The sequence below is a fragment of the Thermochaetoides thermophila genome, assembly GCF_000221225.1.
Source record: "Thermochaetoides thermophila DSM 1495 unplaced genomic scaffold scf7180000011816, whole genome shotgun sequence".
Taxonomy (NCBI): Eukaryota; Fungi; Ascomycota; class Sordariomycetes; order Sordariales; family Chaetomiaceae; genus Thermochaetoides; species Thermochaetoides thermophila.
The window spans coordinates 1,191,533-1,213,813 of NW_006383032.1; the positions used below are offsets into that span (position 1 = coordinate 1,191,533).

Sequence of the window (22,281 nt, forward strand, 5' to 3'; positions counted from 1 at the left end):
TCAACCATGAATGAACAGCGATGTTGACAAGGGTTGACAACGGATGGCCTTTTTTATCCCTTATCCATGTCGGAGGGCAGTGGTGAAGAGGAGTCCTACAATGCCCTGGCTTTGCAAGGGCTGACCAAGAGCCAGCAACATTCAGTCGTCGAGTTAGCCTGATCTGCTCAGAGATGACGTCTCGGCCTCTTCGCTATCAACATCAACCATGGAATGAAAGTTGCTTTCCGCGCGCAGCTTTTAAGTTCGAAAAGTCAGCTCATGCTGGTGGCTGTGAGCACGGGGCATTAATCAAGTTTATCCCAATTGACAGCATTGAACCATACCATGACCCTGTCCTTATATAACACCCGCTACAAGGCTGGGAGTGATCTGAACAGCTAAATCAGTGTAGACCGCGAGCTGAATGAAGCCATTGCATAGAAACTTCGGGAAGACACACGCCCTTTTATTCTTGATAACTTCTGCAAACCTTCCTTCTGTCGGTTGTCGAGCAGCAACACGTGTAGAGACGAGATTCATCCATCTATGGACTCCATAATCCTCAACAGTACCCCTAATCAACACAACTGTTCTCAATCACAGCGATCCTTAGCTCTCATCTGTAAGCCAGCAACATGGTGGATGGTTGTGAAGTTCTTTCTAGTCAATTACGTTACACACTGTTCTACTGTCGGATCGCTACCTGGTGAGAGGAGAAGAAGTCACTTCTTGGCCGCATTGGTGTAGTTGTTCCTTCCCACTGCAGGTTTGCTTCGGGCACTTGATGGCATTGCGCGTCGTTCATGGTTTGTTCGTAACCGTAAAGATGAATTCCAGAGAGCGGCACGAGCTGGTGCGCTTACAATGGTCGCTTGATCTCTCCAAGACTGGCGGCCACAAGTTGGAGATTCTATCTACGCAAACCTTGAGAACAAAATGCAGGAACAGCCTACTAGATGCGTGGTGTATACGCACCCCAAGTTGTCGGATCTGTTGTCATAACAAGGTCCTAACCCTCCCTGCAGTGTTGAACTAGAGGAACTTCAACCCATCTAGTGTTCCTACGACGTCCACTATCTCTCATGGATGGGGCCTGACCTGCCTGTCGGTACTGTTCTGTTTAGTAGGCTAGCGCTTTAAGGCTGCTGGGTCCATGGTTGTCTCAACCTCGGTCACGAGCATATTCTGATAAGCATCCCGGAAAATGCTGAAATCCTAACATGCAACTCCATCCATCCTTCCGATCTTGTTGACAACAGTGTTGGTCGCGCACAACCTATGATACTATATCCTTATACAATCTCGCAAAATCTATCCTGGGGATGTTGTTAATTATTGTAGCTGGTTATTATACCCTTTATCAAGCACGCAGAGGTCAACTTTCACGATACGGTTCTGCGGCATCTGCGCTGACTGTAACCCCATACCTCGTTATATCGTTGTTCAACTGTCTGGCCGATGCGTTTGACTCCCAACTACCCTACCTGCTACCTTATATATGATCTGAAGAAATGGATGAAGCAGAACGTCGTCCTCATTGTTTCTTTGATAGCGTGGCCTGGCGAGTTGTCCCGGATAAGCAGACTGATATAAAACACGACGTTTTATATTAGACTCAGTGGAAAGTTGTCTCAGAAGACCGCGAAAGCTCAACCTGGGTATTAGAACGCGTTATGACCAGTTAGACTGGCGTGGCTTCAACCGAGTTTCTCAATCAATCAGCCATTGGCCGGAGGCATCGGCGGATTGTGTTAAAGCCGCAGTAATCTGGCGCTTTGGGGACACAAACACATCCGGGGTTGCATACTATGATAGGATCGAAACAGCGAAGACAACCTCAGGCGCTAAAATCGCGCTGCAAACTACTTCAATACGCTTGGGTATTACCAGTCTTCCCTAGTATTGCTATGGCCGTTATATGCCTTTGTATTATTGGCATTCCGAAAGAGTTAAGAGCTGAAGAGAGTACAACGAGTCAAAAGGGGTTGGCTGATGTCTTGGCTGACTGTGGGCTCGTTCTTTGGAGTCTATCTCGAGCTGGGGTTTATCGAACTCGTTCATTGGATGCGCTTAATTGATTTCGATTTGAGGGAGATGTTGGAGCAGGTCGAGGAGGAAGTGAGGAAGCATGGAGACGGTGGTTATGATACCAGACACGGGCTCCCAGGAGGCTAGTAATCACAGCAAATTTTGGTCAAGCTATCGGTGCTTCTACCGGGATTTTTTTTTTTGTTCGGGAGCTTAGGTAGGAGGACTTGGCTGTTGATGGTCCTCGGTGTTGTTGCGTTTGTCTCAACAATCGGCGGCATGGTGATGGTGCCACAGAGGATACTTTTTAGCATGGAGATTGCACACATGCTGGATAGCGTAGGAATGTGTTTGAAGTTGGTAGGATGCATATAGATATGTACAATAGGGCACTAGGTAGCCTGGATGGCTATCTGTGAAACTACCAGGAAAGCATTGCTGTGAAGACAACCGACCAGCCATGATTACCTTAGGTAGGTAGGTGGATTGAACTTGAAGAGACCGTAATGGTTGAGCCTCTCGACAAAACCAGCATTCAGGCAATGGGCACTAGTTGGAGACCGTACATACTTGAAAATACCGCCAGGGGACTGCATGCCAAAGCAAAGATTTGTGGTTTCCACATCTTCCGAGCACACGACTGTAAAAGTGTCCACACAGACACGGACAAAGTTCAACCGGCCCTTTTCACCAAGAAAGCGCCGGCCGTAGCGCGAGTACGCGAGGGAGAGAGAAGAGGCCACATCCTAGACCTTTGATCTTCGCTGCGTTTTAGCGTCCTCCTTCTCCTCCACACCAGTCTCGGGCCCGTCCTCAATCTTCCATTCAGCGCATGGATCTTTCGGCGCTGGCGCAGTCGTCGCTTGACTCGACCGAGTAGTGCTGGCGAACCGGCGAACGGTGAAACTTTTTACAAAGAGCCGTCATCCATGCTGCCCTGGGTTTGGCTTTTCCGTCGACCGGGGACCTGCTTTGACAGGACAGCATTAAAGTTCTGAAGTCGACCCCACCACAATCAAACCATTGTGCAGTGTGTTTGAAACGGCGTATTGTTCATCCCAATTTCCCCGAGTCCATGGACTGTAATGACGGCAGACTCTGATACCAATCTCACGTCCGTTAGCTGAAAGGATGTCGCGGTGATAGGTGCTGCCAAACACAATAGCACCGATCTATGGTCCGGGGGGGAATGTGTAGTGTCGCTCTCACATGACATCACAGCGCAGCTGCCCCTCTAATCCTCCAGCCTCACAAAGAAGCTAACCAACCAGACCTGTGAAACACCACACAAGGTGTACTGCGAGATCCAGTAATCGCGAGATCTGTCCCGCGCTAAGGGGCTCGTCCTACGTAATGCTGCTTCGATCTACGATGTTTTAGCTTCAAAGCTTAACCTTTTTGCCTTGCTTGCGTCGGGTTACCCTTTTTGCTAGCACAGCAAGCAGAGCAGGCGACCAGTTCGAGTTCCTGTCCGTTCGTCAGCCCAAGCCCAACCCCCACGCTTTTCTCTCACTCGTCGGTTCATTTGGTTGGTGGGTGGTGAGTGAGCGTTGCTTGTGGACTTCGCCGTGGATGGGGTCGGTCGCAGGAAATGCTGCTGTTGGATTGGATGGAAGGGCGGAAGTGTTCCGGTTGAAACCGTTTTTGTGCCATTCGCTCGCGACTTTCTTTCGTCAACAGCGAGCGAATGGACGACAGCGTTAGAAAATGCGGGGTCTCTCCCTCCATCTGGGTCCAAAGTCGGGCCTAGCGTTCCATCGTTGAGCTGAAGAAAGAATGGTTCCGAGAAGACCTATGCAAGTCAAGTGAGAAGCATGTTGGCATGTACATAGGATGCTGCAGTAGGTTGCGTTGGGGAGCGGGTGGGTTGGTAGGTTGGGGTACTCTACCCCGGAAAAAGGGATCTCATCCATTGAACGCTTCCCCTTCCCCCTCCGTTTCGTTCATGGCATGGGGTTGGATGATGATGTCGATCATCGTGAGGGGTTCGATGATGATGAGGAGGAGGAGGAGAAGAAGAAGAAGAAGGAGGAGGGGAAGGGCTGCTCATCATCAAATGACTGTGAGCCTGAAGCCGCCAGCGAACCAAAGGAGAGCAGCCACTTGGCACGTTGTGAGAAGCTGAGAAGAGCAGTAGGCGAAGCAGATGTTCCACCACCAGACCACAGACCACAGATCACAGCTGGAGTGTAGCGTTAAGCCGAGGAGGTGGAGTTACCTCCCACTTGCTAGCCCACGCTTTCGGTGTTTGTGGATGTAGGCGATGCGATGCGATGCGATGCGATGTCACCACGGTTACGAATAAGAATTCGTTTCTGAAGTATGGGTACGTATAGAAAGGTTGGAGAAGTAGATGCCGATTACCCGTTTAACTTGGCATCAAAGTAGGGTAATCTATCAAGTCAACAACCACGAGCAGCGTTTTACATCCGCCCAATTATCCTTTCCGGGTTTGCATGGTGTAAAAAGACACGGGACATGCAAAGAGATGAGCGAGCAAGCAAGCCTCGAGCCGAGGACCGGAGAGAGGAGTAGGGATCCAAAACGTCCCCTATCACCATGGTCGGACTGCATCAGATGGCATCGGCAGGCCGTAAGAGCAGAACTAGATCGCGATGGTAAGGATGATAGCATAGCAGCGGACAATATCATCCTCACCAACTGACCCCGAGATGGAAGATGACCTCTCAACTTACACACGAGAAAGTTTCCTTTTCTGGATGCTTCAAGCCCAAGACATCAGCCAAAGCCAAGAGAAGGTAAAGTTTTAAATTGATCGATCACTTGTTTACCCAAACCAACCCATCTCATCTCCGTCGCCTTCATAAGGGGTCCTTGGCTGGGCAACGGGACGGGGCGAGGATCAGGACATACTGCAGGACACAGTGGACAGGGAACAGCTAACGGGGGCTCGCCGCTTTCCCCCGTTGTTGCACTGCAGATTGCTGCAGCGGAACAGCTCCCTCTGGGCTTTGGCCACACCCGCTCGCTGCATGCTTGGAGTGCGCAGCATAGAAAACGGACCTCTTCCCTCCTTTTCGTTCGGTCAGAAGTGAACAGCAAGCCAAGTGACGCACCGTTATGGCCTATACAGTACTTAGACATATAGAGCATCAGCCACTGAAAACGGCCGACTGTGAGGGACGAGCTGCTGCAGTCCGTTCCCGGTCTCCTGCAAATCAGGCTTCAAGCGCTTTGATCGACTGCAGCAACGCTGACACACCAGGATTCCTTTTGGCGTGCAGAGGGCTGCAAGTGGTTTGTTTCCCTTGGCTGGCGCTTTGGGCTTGATCAGCAGCATGTGAGAGCCCCCATCTCAGCTTGCACGAGAACCAGTGAGAGTGACGAGCTGGTGATGCATCGCAAGTCAAAGGGGGGAAGACCAAGGAAGTGGAGTGGAGCGATCGAGCGCCGATGTTCGCTGTTCAACTGCTGCGGGAGAGTGTGCTTACGACCTGGTAGTTCCATCTGCAAGTTCAAATTTGCAGTCGGACGGCGGCCCCGGCGGAGCCTACACACACCACTGGGGATGGATGGATGGACGAAGGGAGGGGACTCGCTACCGCAACAACAACCACTGGCCAGTGGTTGCCAGCACGTTGCTTTGCCTGCCCCGTCAGATGTCGATATCGTCGCCGACCGCCGCCGATGGCTGATGTCGATGACGAGGGGGGCAGCGCTGGACGCTGACAACGCCACTATTGCAACACTCTCCGACCACGATCGAAAGAACCCCAACCTAACAGCTTTACACCTCTTGCATGGAGCATGAGCACGTGCAGCAGAGAGCGCTCCCATCGAGGAGAAATCTGCTGTTGGACTTGCATGCATGTTTTATGGGGGGGGGAATCTACTGTGTACGGGGAGTTGGCCAGTCGGATGATGCAGAGCGCCCAGGATGAACCGTCTCACTTTCGCGGCCTGTCCCGTTACCGAAACGGTTGTCCGACAGCGGTCGAGTCAGCTACCGGTATGTTATGCTGAGCCCTGGTGAACAGCTTGTTACTGGACCGTTTTTATGGAGTTTCTGGTCGCTGGCCGACCGCAGCAAAGCGGTAAAGCAGTGACCGCAACTGACTGGACGTTCGGCGGCCGCGGCGGTCTTTTCTCGCGGACACTTGGCAGCCGGGGAGCTGGAGGGGATATTTGGAAAAAAAAACAAACTTTTTTGTACTCTATTTCTTGCTGCTCCGCCGGTTTGTGAAGGCGAATGCCGGTGGCGCCCAAGGATAGCTGCGGAGCAAAACGCACTGGGTGTCTTTCCCATGCAAGTGGTCCGTGCAACGTTAACAAAGTTGAAGAGGTCCACAGGTGACACCATTCAGAAAGAAGGAGCGTAGAAAGGAAACACCGCGGAACAAACGAACGCAATAACCCCTCCTGTCGAAGGCGATCTGAAAACGCTGTGCCAAGACGATGCACTGCTCGCCAATCGCCATTTGCCGGATTTGCAGAAATCGTCCCCACATTTCGGTGGGCCCGATGTCAGGCTGGGAGCTCGCCGGGTACCTCTGCTAAGGTTGGAAGTATCTACCTCAGAGGCTCAGGCCGGGTCGCTTTTCCAGAAACCACCATCATGGATGATCAAGGCGATGGGATGTGTCGCACAAAGCAACTACGGGCACATGGTATGGCTGGGCAGGTGGCGCGGGTGAAGAAAAATCTTCCGATGTTCCATGGGGATGGGTATGACGGCAGCACGACGACCAGCATGTGGTTGTATGAAATGACGATGGCGAGCGCGACGGCGTTGCACAAAGACGACGGACAGCGTCTTTGCCATGGCCATGGCAGTATTTAGAAGCTTGCAACAATGAATGACAAGACTGACCTCGTGGTCAGTCTGTCTTTTCAAAATTTGCAGGACGCCCCATGAGCTTGTGAGATCCTATTGCGCCTCTGCCGCGGCGATGGAAACACCGACGTTTGCCATGATGCATAGTGTTCATAAGATTGGACGGTTGTGAACAGGAATTTTTTTTGCCATGCAGTGAAAAGCTTTTTCATCACAATGGTTTTGCTGCTATTTTGGCAGTCTGCGATGCTCGGCGAGTGACTGCGTGACCCTCTGCTGGCTCCGGGCTCTGCCACAAGTGACCTCAGCGCTAACAACTTGCTTTGACACTCCACCAGCAGCGTTTCCGCGAATTGGGCGGGGGACTACTGCGACCTCATCCCACTCTTTCCATCCCATCGAAGGCTGACAACCCTGCCGTTCTGGTAACATCTGGTTAGCGCCTCGGCCCCCCCTCTCTCCGCCCTCTTTTGTCGTTGTTGGGACGTGCTGTGGAGTCCTTCCTTTCTGAGGCCTATCCCCACGCTGCAAACCCTGGACGTCTGGTCCCTGCAGGCCGCCGCGGCCACAGGCGACAGCTGCCAGTTGCACAAACTGGAACCGCATCATGCCTGCGCTGGAAGGGGAAGTCCAAGTGCAAGTGCTGTGGAAGCAGAAGTAGCAGCAGCCCTGCGAGACTCCGCCCATCGAAAATCCTGATATTTTGCCGCATTTCCTGTCTCCCCTCAGCCTAACCCGTCTCACTCCTGTTATTTTGCTCCCACTCTACTTGTTCTGATCCTTTGCTTCGCCATCACAACCAGCTACTGGAGTCTGTGACCACGACACGAGATCTGTGGCTCAGCTTGTACGTCATTCTTAGTCCCGCACCTCTTCACTGGCCTTCGATCGCCCTCTATACCGAAGGCCGACTTCGCTCCGATCTCCTAGATCTTTCGACAGGCCGTTCCATTCTATTCACCACATCAGCGAACAACACACTCTGACGCTGGTCAAGGCCGCTGCCTTGCGACTCTTACAACCCTCCCACCTTCCTCAAACACACCAGGCCTGCGACTTGTGACCAGATAGCCAAGATGGCGCTCCAGTTATAGCCGTTCGGTCCCTAGGGACACCTCTAACTCAGTGTTCGTGCTGCAATCGCGTTGCAGACTGCGAGCCAGCCCCCCCCCCCCCTTCCCTACACACATACACACACATACACACATACATACACATACACACACACACACACACACATACACACGCGCACACACGCACACACGCAAACCATCTTCGACTTCCAAGATATCACCTACGCTCCTCACGACTTCGATATCCTTCATCAATACGGTTCCTGCGTCCTGTTAGGCGACAGCAAGTCAGCAACACATCCCTGCTAGCTCAAGCTTTCAGAACGCGCCAACCCCTTTGATAGTGACAGCGAATAGAGCCATCGCGACCACACTCCCACAAGGCGACAGTTTTGTCTATACTGATACTGCATACTCGACGCACACGCCGTGCTCTGCCAACATGGAGCATCACTGGGTGCGCGACCTTACGACATCAAATGTGCTGGCATGGGCCGCCACACACTCCACCAACATAGAACCATCGGTGGAAGAGGACGCAGGCGCCGACACTGATGAGCCGCCGGATAATCATCTGCAGTCTCAGCCGGCCCCGGCTCAGACCCAGTTCAAGCGCACGCCCATCCGCCGGCCCAGCGTCCAGCACGAGTCGCTCTTGACCAAGGCGCTGCAGAGCCAGTCGGACGAGGACTCGAATGACTCGGCATCCTCGACCAATTGGTACTCCCGCCGCCGCTCCATCACCAGCACTACCAGCGTTGCTTCGACTGTCGACTTCAACTGCAGCACCGGCATCACCACGCCGGCTCGTACCACATCGCCGAGCCCGCGCCAGGCAGGCATCACATTTGCCCTGCCCTCCAGGGAGAAGCAGCAGCAGCAACAGCAACAGCAGCAACAACAGGCGAAGAAGGACCCTGCCGTGCAAGCCCTGGAGAAGAAGCGGTGCATCTCGTTTGCCTGCCCGGCCAAGCCGAACACAGCCGACAAGGCAACTGTTCCTCAGCAGCAGCAGCAGCAGCAGCAGCAGCAGCAACAGCCCGCCCAAAAGATTGCCCCTCAGAATGTGGCGGCTAAGGAGCAGTCGGTTGCTCCGAAGAGGACAACGTCTATCAAGTTCGCCTGTGATAGCCGGCCTGCGAAGTTATCCGAGCAGCAGCCGAAGGAGACTCGTCCTGCGACCCCTGTCTCATCTACCGTCTCTCCCAGCACTCCTCGCCCCCGCGTCACTCGTTCTCCTACTGCGACTCGCAAGCCGTCAAGTAGCCCCGTGGCGGTGCGGAACTCCGCCATAACAGTCAATAAGAAGTTCCTGACGGCTGATCCCGCAGACCTTGAGAGCGAGTGCGCCAGGTTTCACGAGTTCGCAAGCGATGAGCCGCAGCAGGATGACTGGATCCGGCGCGACAGCATCACGCCCATGCCTAAACTGACCATCAACGACACTCTCAAGAAGGAGAATGAGATCCGGCGGCTGGGCAAGGAGGCTGAAGAGGAGGCCGAGATGGAGGAGGAAGAGATGGACAGGGAGATGGACGATGAGGAACTCGACGAGGAAGTTGATGACGAGGCTCTTATTGATGACGATGATGACGATTTTGATGAAGAGGATGATGATGATGATGTAAATGACGACGAGATCGAGAACGACCAGAACGACGATGTCGACAGCGACGCCGTCGAAGAGGTAGCCTCGGACGGCTACAAGACCGACAACGAGACGGGCTTCGCCGAGTCCGACGATGAGGATGACGACCTGGTTTTGTGGACCACCCGCATCGGTAAGTACCCGCTGTCGGGTGTTGTGTCCATGTCGCGCCGGTTGTCGATGGCCTCAGTCTCGTCAGGCAGCAGCTCGGGCAGTCGCCGCCTGGCTCGGGGCCGTGGCAAGCAGAGGCGTTCCGCCAAAGCCAAGAGCCCCTCACGGCCGGAAACTCCTGAGCTGCCCGACAGCACCGATTTCGTCTGCGGCACGCTAGACGAGGATCGTCCGCTCGAGGAGGCCTACATCTCGTGCGTTGAAGCCCGCAAGCGCTCCAAGCAGAAGCCCATTCCACAGGACATCGACCCCAGCTTCCCGGCATCGGAGCCCGAGGATTCGGACGACGGTATCTGCCGCCGCCGCCACGTCTATGGCGACAGCAGCGACCACCTGTGGTTCCACGGCCCGATGGAGGATCTCCATCATGATCGTGACCACCGCAAGGGCCTGCGCGGTAGGAAGAAGGATACTTGTGCTGCTGTGTCCCCCAAGAGGTGTCGCTCGCCGCCGCCGAAGCGTCGCGGTCCCTCGCCTGCTCCTAAGCCCCGCGCTCGCTCTCCCCGCAAGGGTAACGACCAGCGCTCGCCCCGCTACCGCTCCCCTGCCCCGCCGCGCATGGCATCCAGATCGCCAATGGCTGTGTCCCCTGCCGATGTCCCGCTTGATGGCCCGGTCGTTTTCAAGCCCGTGCACTTTGGCGGCCCGACTAGCGTGGCTAACCACACCAAGTCGCTCCCGCCCGTTGCGGTCCTCTTCCCGAACTTGCAGCCCGTTGCTGGCCAGCAAGTCCCCCCTCCTACTCGTCGGGCGACGGCCTTCGTTCCCCGCGAGAGTGTTTCGCATCATATGGTCGAGGACATTGAGGAGGTGAATGAGGAGGATGATGCCGACAACAACAACGGTAGCTCTTCGACCCACGTCCGCGGTGCGATTGATATCGTTAAGGGCCTAGAGCAGAAGCGTCAGCGCAGAAAGGAGAAGTTTTTCCAGAAGTATTATGAGCGTGCCCGCAAGGAGGCTGCGCAGGGCAGACGCGCGGCGGTTCCGCCAGGTACAGGCGCCGAGAGGATGAGGGAGTTGGGCCTGTTGATGGCGGGGAAGAGGGAGAAGAGGTATATGCTCTCCTTCTAAGCTCTCTTCTCGGTGTCACAGGCTTCTTTTTTTTTTTTCCCTACTCGATCCTGCTCAGGCTTAGGCTCATTTCTCTGTGTTCGTCGATTCAACATCTCTCATGATGGATTCAATACTCTCTACCTACCTACTCAGCTGGTCACTGAATGACTGTGATAACGAACCTGCGAAGGGATGGTATGGGCTGCATCATCTGGCACAGTTTTTTACCAGTTACCTCAGCACAGGGTGCATGTCTTTGCATACCCCCGGGGGGCAAGCAAGCATTTTTTTCTTCATACCTTTTCCTATCTGCCTGCAAGATATCTCGTCATCATATTTTTGGGAGAAGGGCGGCAAGTCATGATTTCTCGGTTTCTTTTTACGCATCAATTCACGAGAGCCTGGGTGGGAGTTTTTTTTATGGCGTTCGATTTGTCTTTTTACATTTTTAATTTTTTCGGCACTGTTCATTGTAATCATCTAACATGATCCATCTACTGGAGTTTCTCGTCTTCTTTCAGAAAGGGGGAGGGGGAGGAGGTTCAAAAAAGAGGCGAAAGAGGTATTTGTACTAGCCTGCTCGGCAACGGTTGGAGTTCTTTTTTTTGGCTTCCAAAACGGTTACCGGGTGTAGGGCGTAGGCTTCTGTTTGTCATCTTTGGGCGCATTTCGTCTCTTACTGATATCTTTACAGCTAGTTGTAGTGTGGGATAGAAGGAGGGATGGATGAGTACATAGATGCAATAGAGCCTCGTGTAGCGCGCTCGTCTCCAGTGAGGAGAGGGAGCGGCCGCACTGTACATACCTCTAACTTTTTGGTTTTAATGATTGTGTGCAAGGTGAGCTGATGTGTTTGATCATGATAACGAAGGAAAAGTATGGTCATCTTGCTACAGAGACGTCTCCATCCAAACGCATAATACACTAAAGTTCCCGGGCAATGACTATCATGGTGCCATTATCTCCAGCCACGGGGCTCCTCCCATCCAAGGAGCATGCCCCGAAGACGAAGACATGATGCTTCTACAATCATCTACGCAGATAAGCAATAGAAAAACACATGGAACACTCCAGTGGGTAAACATGGTCACAAGATACAATGGTGGCCAGACTGCTATCTTCATCAGTCGTTATCTCCAACGAGGCCACACTCCGTCCGTCAGGTTTGAAAGCCTGACAGTTTCCCCCCCATTCTGTCTGTTCTGTGTGTGCCCTATGCTCTGGAGCATCTGTTCGTAATCAAATCAAAGGGTCCGGATGTTCTCTCGGAAAATGGAATCCCTTTTTTTTTTTTTCGTTTTGGTGTGTTCATTCTCCAGCAGCAACAAATGGTTCCTGGCCTCCACCGCACAGTGGGTGGACTCTCCGCTCTTCGGGATATGTTCGGGGGCCGGAACGGATTGTTTTTGGAGACGCAGGGGCCAGGGGGCTTCATCCAGCAAAGCAAACACTCAGCCGACGGTGAGTGGTGGCCCGAGCGTCTGTCGGTCGGGGAGTGGGGCAGATGAAAACGAAGGCAAATCAGATGCTTTATGCCTATATATTCAGGCATCAAAACCTGTAAGAGTCCCGTGGTTGGCCAATGCGTTCCCTGTAAGAACCCGCTTGGATTTTGGCAGGCCCAGATTTTCTTCGTACCAACATTGCCCAATGCCAAGCCGGCAGACACGCGGTGGGAGCGTGGGCTGCTGGCAACACCTGGCGACGGCCTGGCTGGCTGGTAGACTGACCGGCCAGCATTGCTTGTTCCAGCAGGTGGTGGTGAGCCTGCGGGCCCCGGAGGGACCCCAATGAGTAGTAGGCTGCAAGGCGAGCAAGGGCCACATGCTTGCTGCTGACAAGGCAATCTGTCGATTCGCTTGGCTCGCAGTGGTCTTGCTGGCCTTGTCTTGCATCGCTTCCTCACTCGTGCAGTGGAAAGCTTCACATTTTCTACTTTCTTTTCTTATCACACAATTTCCAACGACGACAACTAAAATTCCAACGCCACGGCGAGTGGACACAGATTGCGCGCGCTCAAAGGGAATTGAGACGGTGTGGTTGTCTTAATATTAGCAACAAAGGCATAGTGCGATCTGCGGAAGGACAAGGACATCGAGGAAAGAGACAAACTGTCCAGTTCGAAATAGGAGAGTGTGATCTGATCTCTGATTCTGACGACGGCTGTTACTACTACTACTACTACTACTACTACGACGACGACGACGACGACGACGACGACGGCGACGACGACTGTTACTGCAAGGAAAGAGATATTCCACATTCACATCCACACCTAACAAGATGTTCCTTATTAACTGGAGTAAGCATTTCCTTTTGCTTGGGCATGTTTTGTGTTTCGGGGCAGAGTAGTAGTATCTTGGATAAGAGACGGTACCAAAAGGGGGAATGCCATTGATGGCGCTGATGACATATGAATGGGAGCTAGGTTCCTTTTTTGGGTTTGGGAAAGGGGGGGAGGAGGGGAAACGGAGACAAGTTAAACTGAGGGAAGTCAACGAAACAGAGAGCTGACGCGGACAACAAATAATAGTTTGGGACTTTCTGGCCTCGCTCGGCCTGACGAACAAGCATGGCAAGCTCCTGTTCCTGGGCCTTGACAACGCCGGCAAGACGACCCTGCTGCACATGCTCAAGAATGACCGTGTCGCGATTCTGCAGCCGACGCTGCATCCGAGTGCGTTCCCCTGGTGTCAACATGAAGGAGAGAGCATATCAGGAGCAGGAGCAGGAAGCTGACAGTAACAGCCTCGGAGGAGCTGACCATTGGCAACGTGCGCTTCACCACATTTGATCTGGGTGGTCACCAGCAGGGTACGTTTCAATCTCTACGTCAGAGCAAAAGAATCAAGCATGTTTAACACGGGATTTTGTCCAGCCCGCCGCCTCTGGAAGGATTACTTCCCTGAAGTGAATGGCGTTGTCTTCCTCGTCGACGCCAAAGACCACGAGCGGTTCCCCGAGGCCAAGGCCGAGCTCGATGCTCTGCTGGCCATGGAGGACCTGGCCAAGGTGCCCTTCGTCATCCTGGGTAACAAGATCGACCACCCGGATGCCGTCTCCGAGGACGAGCTGCGTCACCACCTTGGCCTGTACCAAACCACCGGCAAGGGCAAGGTTCCGCTTGAGGGCATCCGTCCCATCGAGGTTTTCATGTGCTCCGTGGTTATGCGCCAGGGATATGGTGAGGCCATTAGGTGGCTGTCGCAGTATGTCTAATCGAGGCAATGGCAACGAGGAGTTGGTAAGAGGTGTTAGAAGGGGGAAGGCATGTGATATCACGGTAATAGAGAGGCTGCGGTCTGACCACGGCCCAGATTGGACAAGAAAGAGATGGATGGCGTGCGGGTGTTAGGTTCGGGGCCGGGAATGGAATGGATGAATGTGTTGTTGCTGCTGAATTACCATTACAATAGTCTGTCTGCGCTACGATCGATATGACTTCACTTATATATCTCTTGTGTTTTAGTCCCATTGGCTCGCCTCTTGGACGTTATTCTGCTGTCTTTGATCTGAGCAGCGTCAAAATCCTAAGGTATGTGGCAGTTCTGTTGATGTTGGGGATGGTACTGTTGACTATGGCGATAGGACAGTGAGTGCTTCCTTGAGCTTCACCCGGGCCTGTTTCATCCAACGCTATGAAGTTGAAGTATGGGTATACTTCTGAAAGGTTATGCAGTGTTTATGGGCTTGGACGCTCTCCGAGTGGGGTACAGGTGACAGAGTAAACAGCTGCTGCAAACTTGTGTCGAACACCGACGTCATCGCCCCGAGCTTCTGGCTTCACCTCTCGAACCGTCTGTTCTCCTCTCAATTTACAAGTTGCACGGACGATATAACCATTCGGAATTGCTTCATCGAGACCGTTTCATGTGAGATTGAGGCTCTGTGATGGGAAACTCAAGGCTCTGATTAGTCTCCTAAGAGATTCCAAATAGTTCATAATATTTACATCTGGTTTCGAGCTTTCTTTTTCCTTCTCGACATCCAACAGATAACCTCACGCGACGCTACGAGTAAGCGAAGAAACGGTTTTCTCCTTTTTTTTTTAACTCGGCGTTGTTTAAAGAGCCGATTGTTTCTATTTTAACAGAAAAAAAAAGAGAAAGAAAGAGAAAACAAATCCGACAAAATGCCCCGCCCATTGACGGCACTCACATACGTAGTTTCTAGGAACTCCTATGGTTTTGCCCCCGAGGAGTTCGACCCCACCCTCCTGCCCGACGTCGACATCGAGTTCGTCCAGCCCGACCATCTGGACGCCTTCTCCCGCGCCCTGGCTGCCCCCTCCGGCGCCAGCGGCAACTCCTCCGCCCCCGCTTGTTCTTCGAGAGTCCCCGCCACGGGGGAGGTCCAGCGAGAAGGCGAGTTGGCGCCAGTCCTACAAGCACCGGCTCCGTCTCCGGCGGAGATGTACGAGGACCCGATCCTCGGTCTCCGGCGCCAGCGTCACTATCGTCCCAGGCAGCCCAGGCGCCCGAGCATCGACGACGTGCGCGCCAGCTTGGGCCACAGCTTGCTCAGATGGCCGCTGTTGGTCTTGGTGCTCGCCTACTTGGCCTTACTTTGCGCCGCCTACTCAGCCACGCGGGCCTTAATCCGGCTCACCGAGGTGTGGAGGATCTGGGGGAACGCCGCACGCCTTAGGCGGGAAATGGCCCGTGCCAGGACTTACCAGGAGTGGGTTCATCTGGCTGTGGCCATGGACCACATCCTGGGGCTGGAGGACTGGAAGTGGCGGGAGGAGAGCCGGCTTTACGACGCCGGCACGGTGAAGGAAGTGGTCCTGGGGCTGGACGTGGCCCTCCCGCGAGCCCGAGGGGGGGAGCCAGGCGCCCTGGAGGAAGTTCGGCGCCTGGTAGAAGCGTGTGTGAAGAGGGATTTTGCCGGCGTTGAGAACGCGAGGATATACTCGCGTACCCACGTTGGCACAAAGAAGCTCGTGGAGAGGTTTGTAGATCAGGGTAGGTGCTTTGACATATCATATATCCCATATCTCTGAGTGTTTTTGTTTTTGCTTTCATCTCCCCGCCCTTCTTGTTTTCTCCCATCCCCAATTCCCCCCCTCCCCCTCCCCCCTCTCCCTCCCTCCCTCCCTCTTCTCCTTTTTACATCTGATCAAGACCGATGACTAATCACTGGTGTTTTTTTTTCTGTGACGCAGTCGAGGAAAGTCTTAACCTGCTCGCCTCGACTGGCTCCATCCCAGCGCTAGAAAAGCGCGCCTTTTTCAAACGCCTCAGCGCCAACTACGGGCGCACCGCCCTGTGCCTCTCCGGAGGGGCAACCTTCGCTTACCACCACTTTGGCGTGGTGCGTGCCCTGTTGGAGGAAGACGTGCTGCCCGACATCATCACGGGCACCTCTGGCGGGGCGCTGGTCGCATCGCTTGTCGGCACGCGCACCGATGACGAGCTGCGCCAGCTGCTGGTTCCTGCTCTGGCCACGCGCATCACTGCATGCGCAGACTCCTTGTACGTCTGGCTCATCCGGTGGTGGCGTACAGGTGCCCGCTTCGATCCCGTGGAGTGGGCGCGCCTGTGCTCGTGGTGGACGCGCGGAAGCCTAACCTTCCGCGAGGCGTACGAGCGCACAGGGCGCATCCTCAACATCTCGTGCGTCCCGGCAGATGACCCGCACAGCCCGCCCTTGCTGTGTAACTATCTTACTGCTCCAGACTGCGTCATCTGGAGCGCGGTCCTCGCGTCGGCCGCCGTCCCCGGACTCCTCCCGCCTGTTGTGCTCATGAACAAGAATCTGCACACGGACGAGCTCACCCCCTTCTCGCTTGGGACCCGTTGGCGCGACGGGTCGTTGAGGACCGACATCCCCCTCCGAGCCCTCAACAACCTGTTCAACGTCACCTTTTCCGTGGTGTCCCAAACCAACCCGCACATCAACACCTTCTTCTTTCCGGCGCGCGGCAGCGTCGGGCAGCCGGTTGCACACCGCCAGGGGCGCGGTTGGCGCGGCGGCTTTCTGCTATCGGCCCTCGAACATATCATCCGACTGGACCTCCACAAATGGCTGCGCTTCCTGCGCTCCATGGACATCCTGCCCCGCTGGCTTGGGCAAGATTGGAGCAACCTGTGGCTCCAGAGCGCGCTGTTGGGAACCATCACGGTCTGGCCGGCTGGCGGGCACATCAGCGATTACTTCAACATCCTGACGGACCCGGATGCCGAGCGGCTGGCCCGAATGATCCGTGACGGCATGTTGACTATGTGGCCAGCCATCCACTTCATCCGGAACCGTCTGCGCGTTGAGCGTGCGGTTGAGAGGGGGAGGGGATTATGCCGGGACTGAGTAAGGCGCAAGAGATGGCTGAGGAGGTTTGGCGTTTTTTTTTCTTTTTTTCTTTTACGGCCCCCCTTGGGTGAGCAGGGAGTTATCCTTGGAATGGAGACCAGGTTTGAGATCAGGAGTATGAGAGGCGGGGAGGGGGGTTTGCAGCGCGGGACAAAAACCCAGATTGGTTTTGGAGAGGAGAGGAGGTGAGGAGGAGGCGTTAGGAGAGAGGGGACGGATGGGAAGGATTGGTGACCGGATGTAGTGGGAGACGGGGGGAACTCCTATCGAGGCCTGAACCAACCCAGGTCCCGGTCACATTAGATTGTATAGGTATACACTGGTTTGGGTTGTTTAGTTTTTGCTTCCAGGGATGGCATGTATAGATGGCTTTGTATATAGAGATACCCCTGGGTAGTCTTTCGTTTTATGGGATTTACAATGTTTGTTTTTGTTTTTTTTTTCCTTTCACATTATTCTTCATCCCATTGTTCCTGAAAGTGATTTTGTCAGCCTGAGTGTTACAACGTTGTTTGAGCCATGTCAAAGTTAATCCTTACCGTTCTCCTACTACATCTCATCGCAAAGCCATCCTGGCTGGGAAACACATCCCAAACTCCTTATGCTTGATCATTTTCTGTTTCGACTCCTTCAACTCTGCAAGTCACACGTTACACATATCCCTTCCCATATCCTCTTACTCTTGTATCATTTCCATTTCTCTTTTCCGTTTCTTTCCCTTCATACTTTGCCTGACGCTTATTATTGGAGTGTTAAACTCGAATGACAAATCCAGATAATTCTCAGCATATCATCCATGACACTCTTCCCTCTCAAATTTTATGCTTTATCCTTTTCTCTTTTTTTTTTTTGTTTTTTTTTTACTTCCCTTCAACCCACCACCCCCTGCTCCCAAATTATACGCCTTTCTTCCTTTCTTTCCTACCTTCTCTACCAAACCCCAAGAATCACCCAAACCATAAACCAACCTGCCCACAACCCAAACAACCGCCACGCCCCCGAACCTGAGGATAACAACAAACTCTCAGCTCCAGAAGACCCCTCACTTCCAGACCCTTGTGGAGCCCCCATCTTCGTGGCTTCAGCCTCCGGCGCCGTCAACAACTCCGCCCCCGCCGTAATCGTCACTGGCGCGAACCCAAACCTATCCCCGCTCGTCCAGTTATAGCTATACGTGCTGTACGTCCCGTTCCACGTCGACTTTGACGGCAGCGGAAGCGAAGTAATAACAGGAGATGCGTCACGCTGGTCTGCGTGGTGACTGGAGTGCAAGCTGGGATTGGGATGAAATGGGCGCGGACTGTTTACCACCGGGTCGGGGGTTGTGTACCAGGCGGCGCCGACGTGGGTTAGGTTGCAGGCTGCGGAGTGGGTGCCGTTGAGAGAACAGCGGTTTATGCTGGAGTAGCAGTCAGCGTTTGAATCCTGGTATACTTATGGAAAGAGTGACTTATATAACATGACTTACACCGTATGCTCCGGGCTATACCTCGTCCCCGTGAACATAAACGTACTCGGTCCCTGGGTAATGGTGCTCGGCTTTCCTGTGAAATTTTTCTCCTTCCTCCACCAACTCCCATCGTTACCTGCCCTCGCCTCAACCGCCGCTGTTGTCTCCTCACTCTCACTCACGCTTAATGTCTTCGTGCCCCTGGCCCCATCCCTCCTACCAACTCTCGTCGTTGTGACCACGTATGTGGTCAGGTTGTTCACACTATCTACCGCTACGACCGAACCATAAACTTCGTGGAAGAGGGTATAAGGTAGGCCGCCGTCGTACGCACGCTCAGCGAGGTAGAAGAGGGAGACAACGCGCGTCAGGGTTGGAGCGACTGTTACTGTTGCAGTCGTGGTCTCTGTTGCTGTTATGGTTGCTGTTTGCGCTAGTACGGGAGAGAGAAAGAAGGGAAGGAAAAGGGCCAACATCGTAGAAGCTGACAGACTGAGTGCCCTGAGGTAGCGCTTGTTGGCACGGAATATGGAAGTGACTTCACTTGCAATACGGGGTGGTATGCTTAGCAAATATGATGATGAGCAGGCAAAGTTTTCGACTGGCAGAGCAAGTGGACAAATCTGCAGACCTTGCTGCGAAGCTTGTGTAAGGTCAAAAATTCCTCAAAGACCTGCCTGTTCAGGAGTGTGTGGGGGGTGAGTGAAGAAAAGTCCAAAACCAAAAAAAAAAAAAGGCTCGATCGTACATATTCCAGGACCTCACCAAGATACCATAATATTGTTCCGCTTTCTCCAGATCACAGGTCTTTCAAAGAACCAATACGACTTTAGCCGTTATAAGCACAAAGCGAGCGGCGTTTGCCTAATCCACGGCAAGACGGCAAGAGAAGGGAACAGCAGGACATACGACATGCAGTTGGGTAGCATGGCATGACCACACTTGCGTGACGTGACGGCCTTCCTAGGTACCCACGACCATAATCATATCACCGCTGTTAAAGACAGATAAGGTACCTGAGGGCCGGGAAATCATCACCAGAGAGTAGCTTCACAGTACTCAGAGCCATGCATCTATGTTCTATGCCGAGAAAAAGTTTCCATCCTGTGCCCGGGGTCGACCATGGCAGATTATAGTCCCTACATCCCCAGGCTCAGGATATGAGCACTACGATGTCTCTCGTCCCGGTTTGCCGTATACATAGAAGTTTCGATGCCGGGCCGTTCATGCCGAACGCTGCGTAGGGGACCCACGCCGATCCCCGAGAAGTAACAAAAAAAATCGCCACCTCAGCGGCCGTCTTGGCGTTACCGACAGCGCCGAGAGAGATCGGCGTCGCCAGTGGGGTCTACTGGACAGGTGCAGGTCGATTGTTTGCGGAGAGCCGTTTGGCCCTTCTCACAACGGTCCCGGTCCGTGCCGACTCCCTTGGCTCCACCCGGACCTCAGACTACCGACGGAGCTGTCCCGATCCCTGCTCGGAAGACGCTGCCGGGTTCTCCAGTCCTCCGCACACAGTAGGCCATTCCGGAAGGGTGGAGGTACCACCTCGGGTCTCTCATCGGCATACTCCGTCTCCGATCATGTCCCCTGTTTGGCGGAGGCACCCCGGAAAGTCGGTGAGAGGCCCAGAATCCAAAATGGAGCCGGCAGCCCAACTATCGGAACCGGTCGATCAGGGGGGATACCAAAGCTGCACGCAAGCGAGCGAGCTGACTCTACAGCCGAGCGAGAGAAACAAGCAGGATGTAGTGGATCTGGAGATCTAGAATCAACGACAGAGACCCACTCTCTGCGGTGAACATCGAAGTCGAAGCGGAAGCGAACATGCCTTGTTGGGTTCAAGTACGGATATGGAGACTCCGATAAGTTATTGGCGACGAACGCAGGGTTTGCTTCGTCGGGAACTTGGTGTGCAGCTGGACGCCCGGCAGGTAACGCTCCGGAGTAGTTCCAAATTCGTGCTGCCCATCATCCCTATCATCTCCATCATCCAGGAGTGAACAAGAGCTCTATCGGGCCTTGTTGCTTTGCTCGGCCGTGTCTTGCAATGCATACGGAAGCCCAAGAGAACCTGGTCCTGCTGCCAGTAGTGTAGTGCAGTCTCTGTTCCCATCAAGCCAAAAATGATGCAAATCAATGGACAGCTGCAGTGCCACAAGAAACTGGATGGAGAAATGGAACACAACACGGGAACAATGCTCCATCGTCCACCACCCCAGTCATCTCGCGATGTCCACCAGATGTCACTGCTGCTAGTGCTGCTGCTGCTGCTGTGTTCTGTCCATGGTCTGCATCCCAATGCCAGTGTTGCTCAGAAAAAACTGGGACAAAACATCCATCAGCTCTTTGATCTCACCCAAATCCGAACTGAACTGTTGTGCTGTTATTGTTGCGTTCCTGCATTCCTAGTTACCTTCACCAAACCCTTCCACGCACTAACGAACACCGCGACAAACCCCGGTTTTCATTTTTTTTTGCGGGCTGGTCCGTGGGCTTTGGACATCAGTGAATACTTGACTAGGTATGTATGAGCAAGGTCTAAAAGCAAAGTTCCAATATTCCAGGCTTTCCGTTCCCTTCCTCGCAGAAAGGAGGGTGCAGGGTGGCACTCTTGCGGGTTGGATGTGTGTTTCCACCCGCCTAAAACAGACAAGCTTCGTGGCAAGATGCCTTGCTCCTCAGCAAGCCTGACAGCGGCTAACGCCAGCTGCAAATGAAGGCATGAACATGACTGAAACATGCAAAAGCCGAGGAAAGCCCGCCAGACGGGATCAACAAGACAAACGACGAAAGGGATGGAGATTGACCTGATATAACAAGCAAAGGGTTTTGAAGGATAAACGATGAAAAAAAAAAAAAACAGAAACCAAACTTGTAGATAAAACAAACATTCATCTTTGATGTCAGTGACTTGCCCTACCAGACCCTACCAGACACCGTTTGTCGGTCGCCGTTGTTGTGACCCTTCCCCCCCCCCCGGCCTCCTCTTCACCCCCCCTTGTCTGGAACGCTGGTCAGCCAATCAGACACACCAGCAGCGGTGCCCGCCGACTCCCACGAGCCACAGGGAGTTATGGGGGCGTCTTGGGCTGTCTGGATCAAGAGATCGCAATTTCCGAGCGGTCCCACACCCTGGCAAGCCAAAGATGAAGCGGACGAAAGTGAGGGGGCTCCAGACGGGAAAAGCTGCGGGAAAATGAGTCGATGTCGATGGCACCCCCAAAATTCTTGGTTACTATCTCAAGATGCTGGCTTTTCGAAGGGAGGAAATGGGCGATTGCAGACCGGAACTGCAAGGGTGGGAAAATCGCAGAATGCAGGCGGGAACTGGAACCGAGGTAAAACATACACAGTACCATCCAAAACACAAATTCACGTTAAAAAGACAGCCCAAAAAAATAAGGTGTTCAATGAACAATTAGAAAATTAAAAACTACACGCCGTAGAGGTATCATGATGTCATCAAGACTCGCCGCCAGAATCCAAATCCCAAAAAAACCACACAACCACACAACCACAGGTTGCTGCGCGTGCTACGGAGAAGCAAGAGGGGGTATTCAAAAAATGGCCCTTATATTGTCGTCTCCTGCCACACCTAAAACTGCTCAAATCACAAGAAATCAAATGCTGCCAAACAAAGGGAATTTGTCTTGTCGAGTCCAGTATCCGGTCGGTCTTGTCAACAGCACTTTGACTCTCCTTCCTTGTCCTCGAACCCGTTCACGTTTAGAAACTTGTCGTCGCGAATGAGATCGACATGGGTGAT

General features: G+C 53.5%; 2 protein-coding genes across 2 annotated transcripts; both read left to right on the top strand.

Moving 5' to 3' along the window:
- Window positions 1-8,320: 8,320 nt before the first annotated feature.
- CTHT_0024180 (uncharacterized protein) lies at window positions 8,321-10,771 on the top strand (the record flags this gene model as incomplete). Its single annotated transcript, XM_006692817.1, has 1 exon — window positions 8,321-10,771. The coding sequence occupies one exon, from the start codon at window positions 8,321-8,323 to the stop codon at window positions 10,769-10,771; it is 2,451 nt and encodes an 816-aa protein (XP_006692880.1).
- Window positions 10,772-13,036: 2,265 nt separating this feature from the next.
- Window positions 13,037-17,059, top strand: CTHT_0024190 (uncharacterized protein; the record flags this gene model as incomplete). The annotated part of the gene is made up of 7 exons (XM_006692818.1): window positions 13,037-13,055; window positions 13,287-13,430; window positions 13,502-13,567; window positions 13,632-13,962; window positions 14,223-14,288; window positions 14,927-15,717; window positions 15,918-17,059. 7 exons carry the CDS (start codon window positions 13,037-13,039, stop codon window positions 17,057-17,059), a joined length of 2,559 nt encoding a protein of 852 aa, XP_006692881.1.
- Window positions 17,060-22,281: the final 5,222 nt, after the last annotated feature.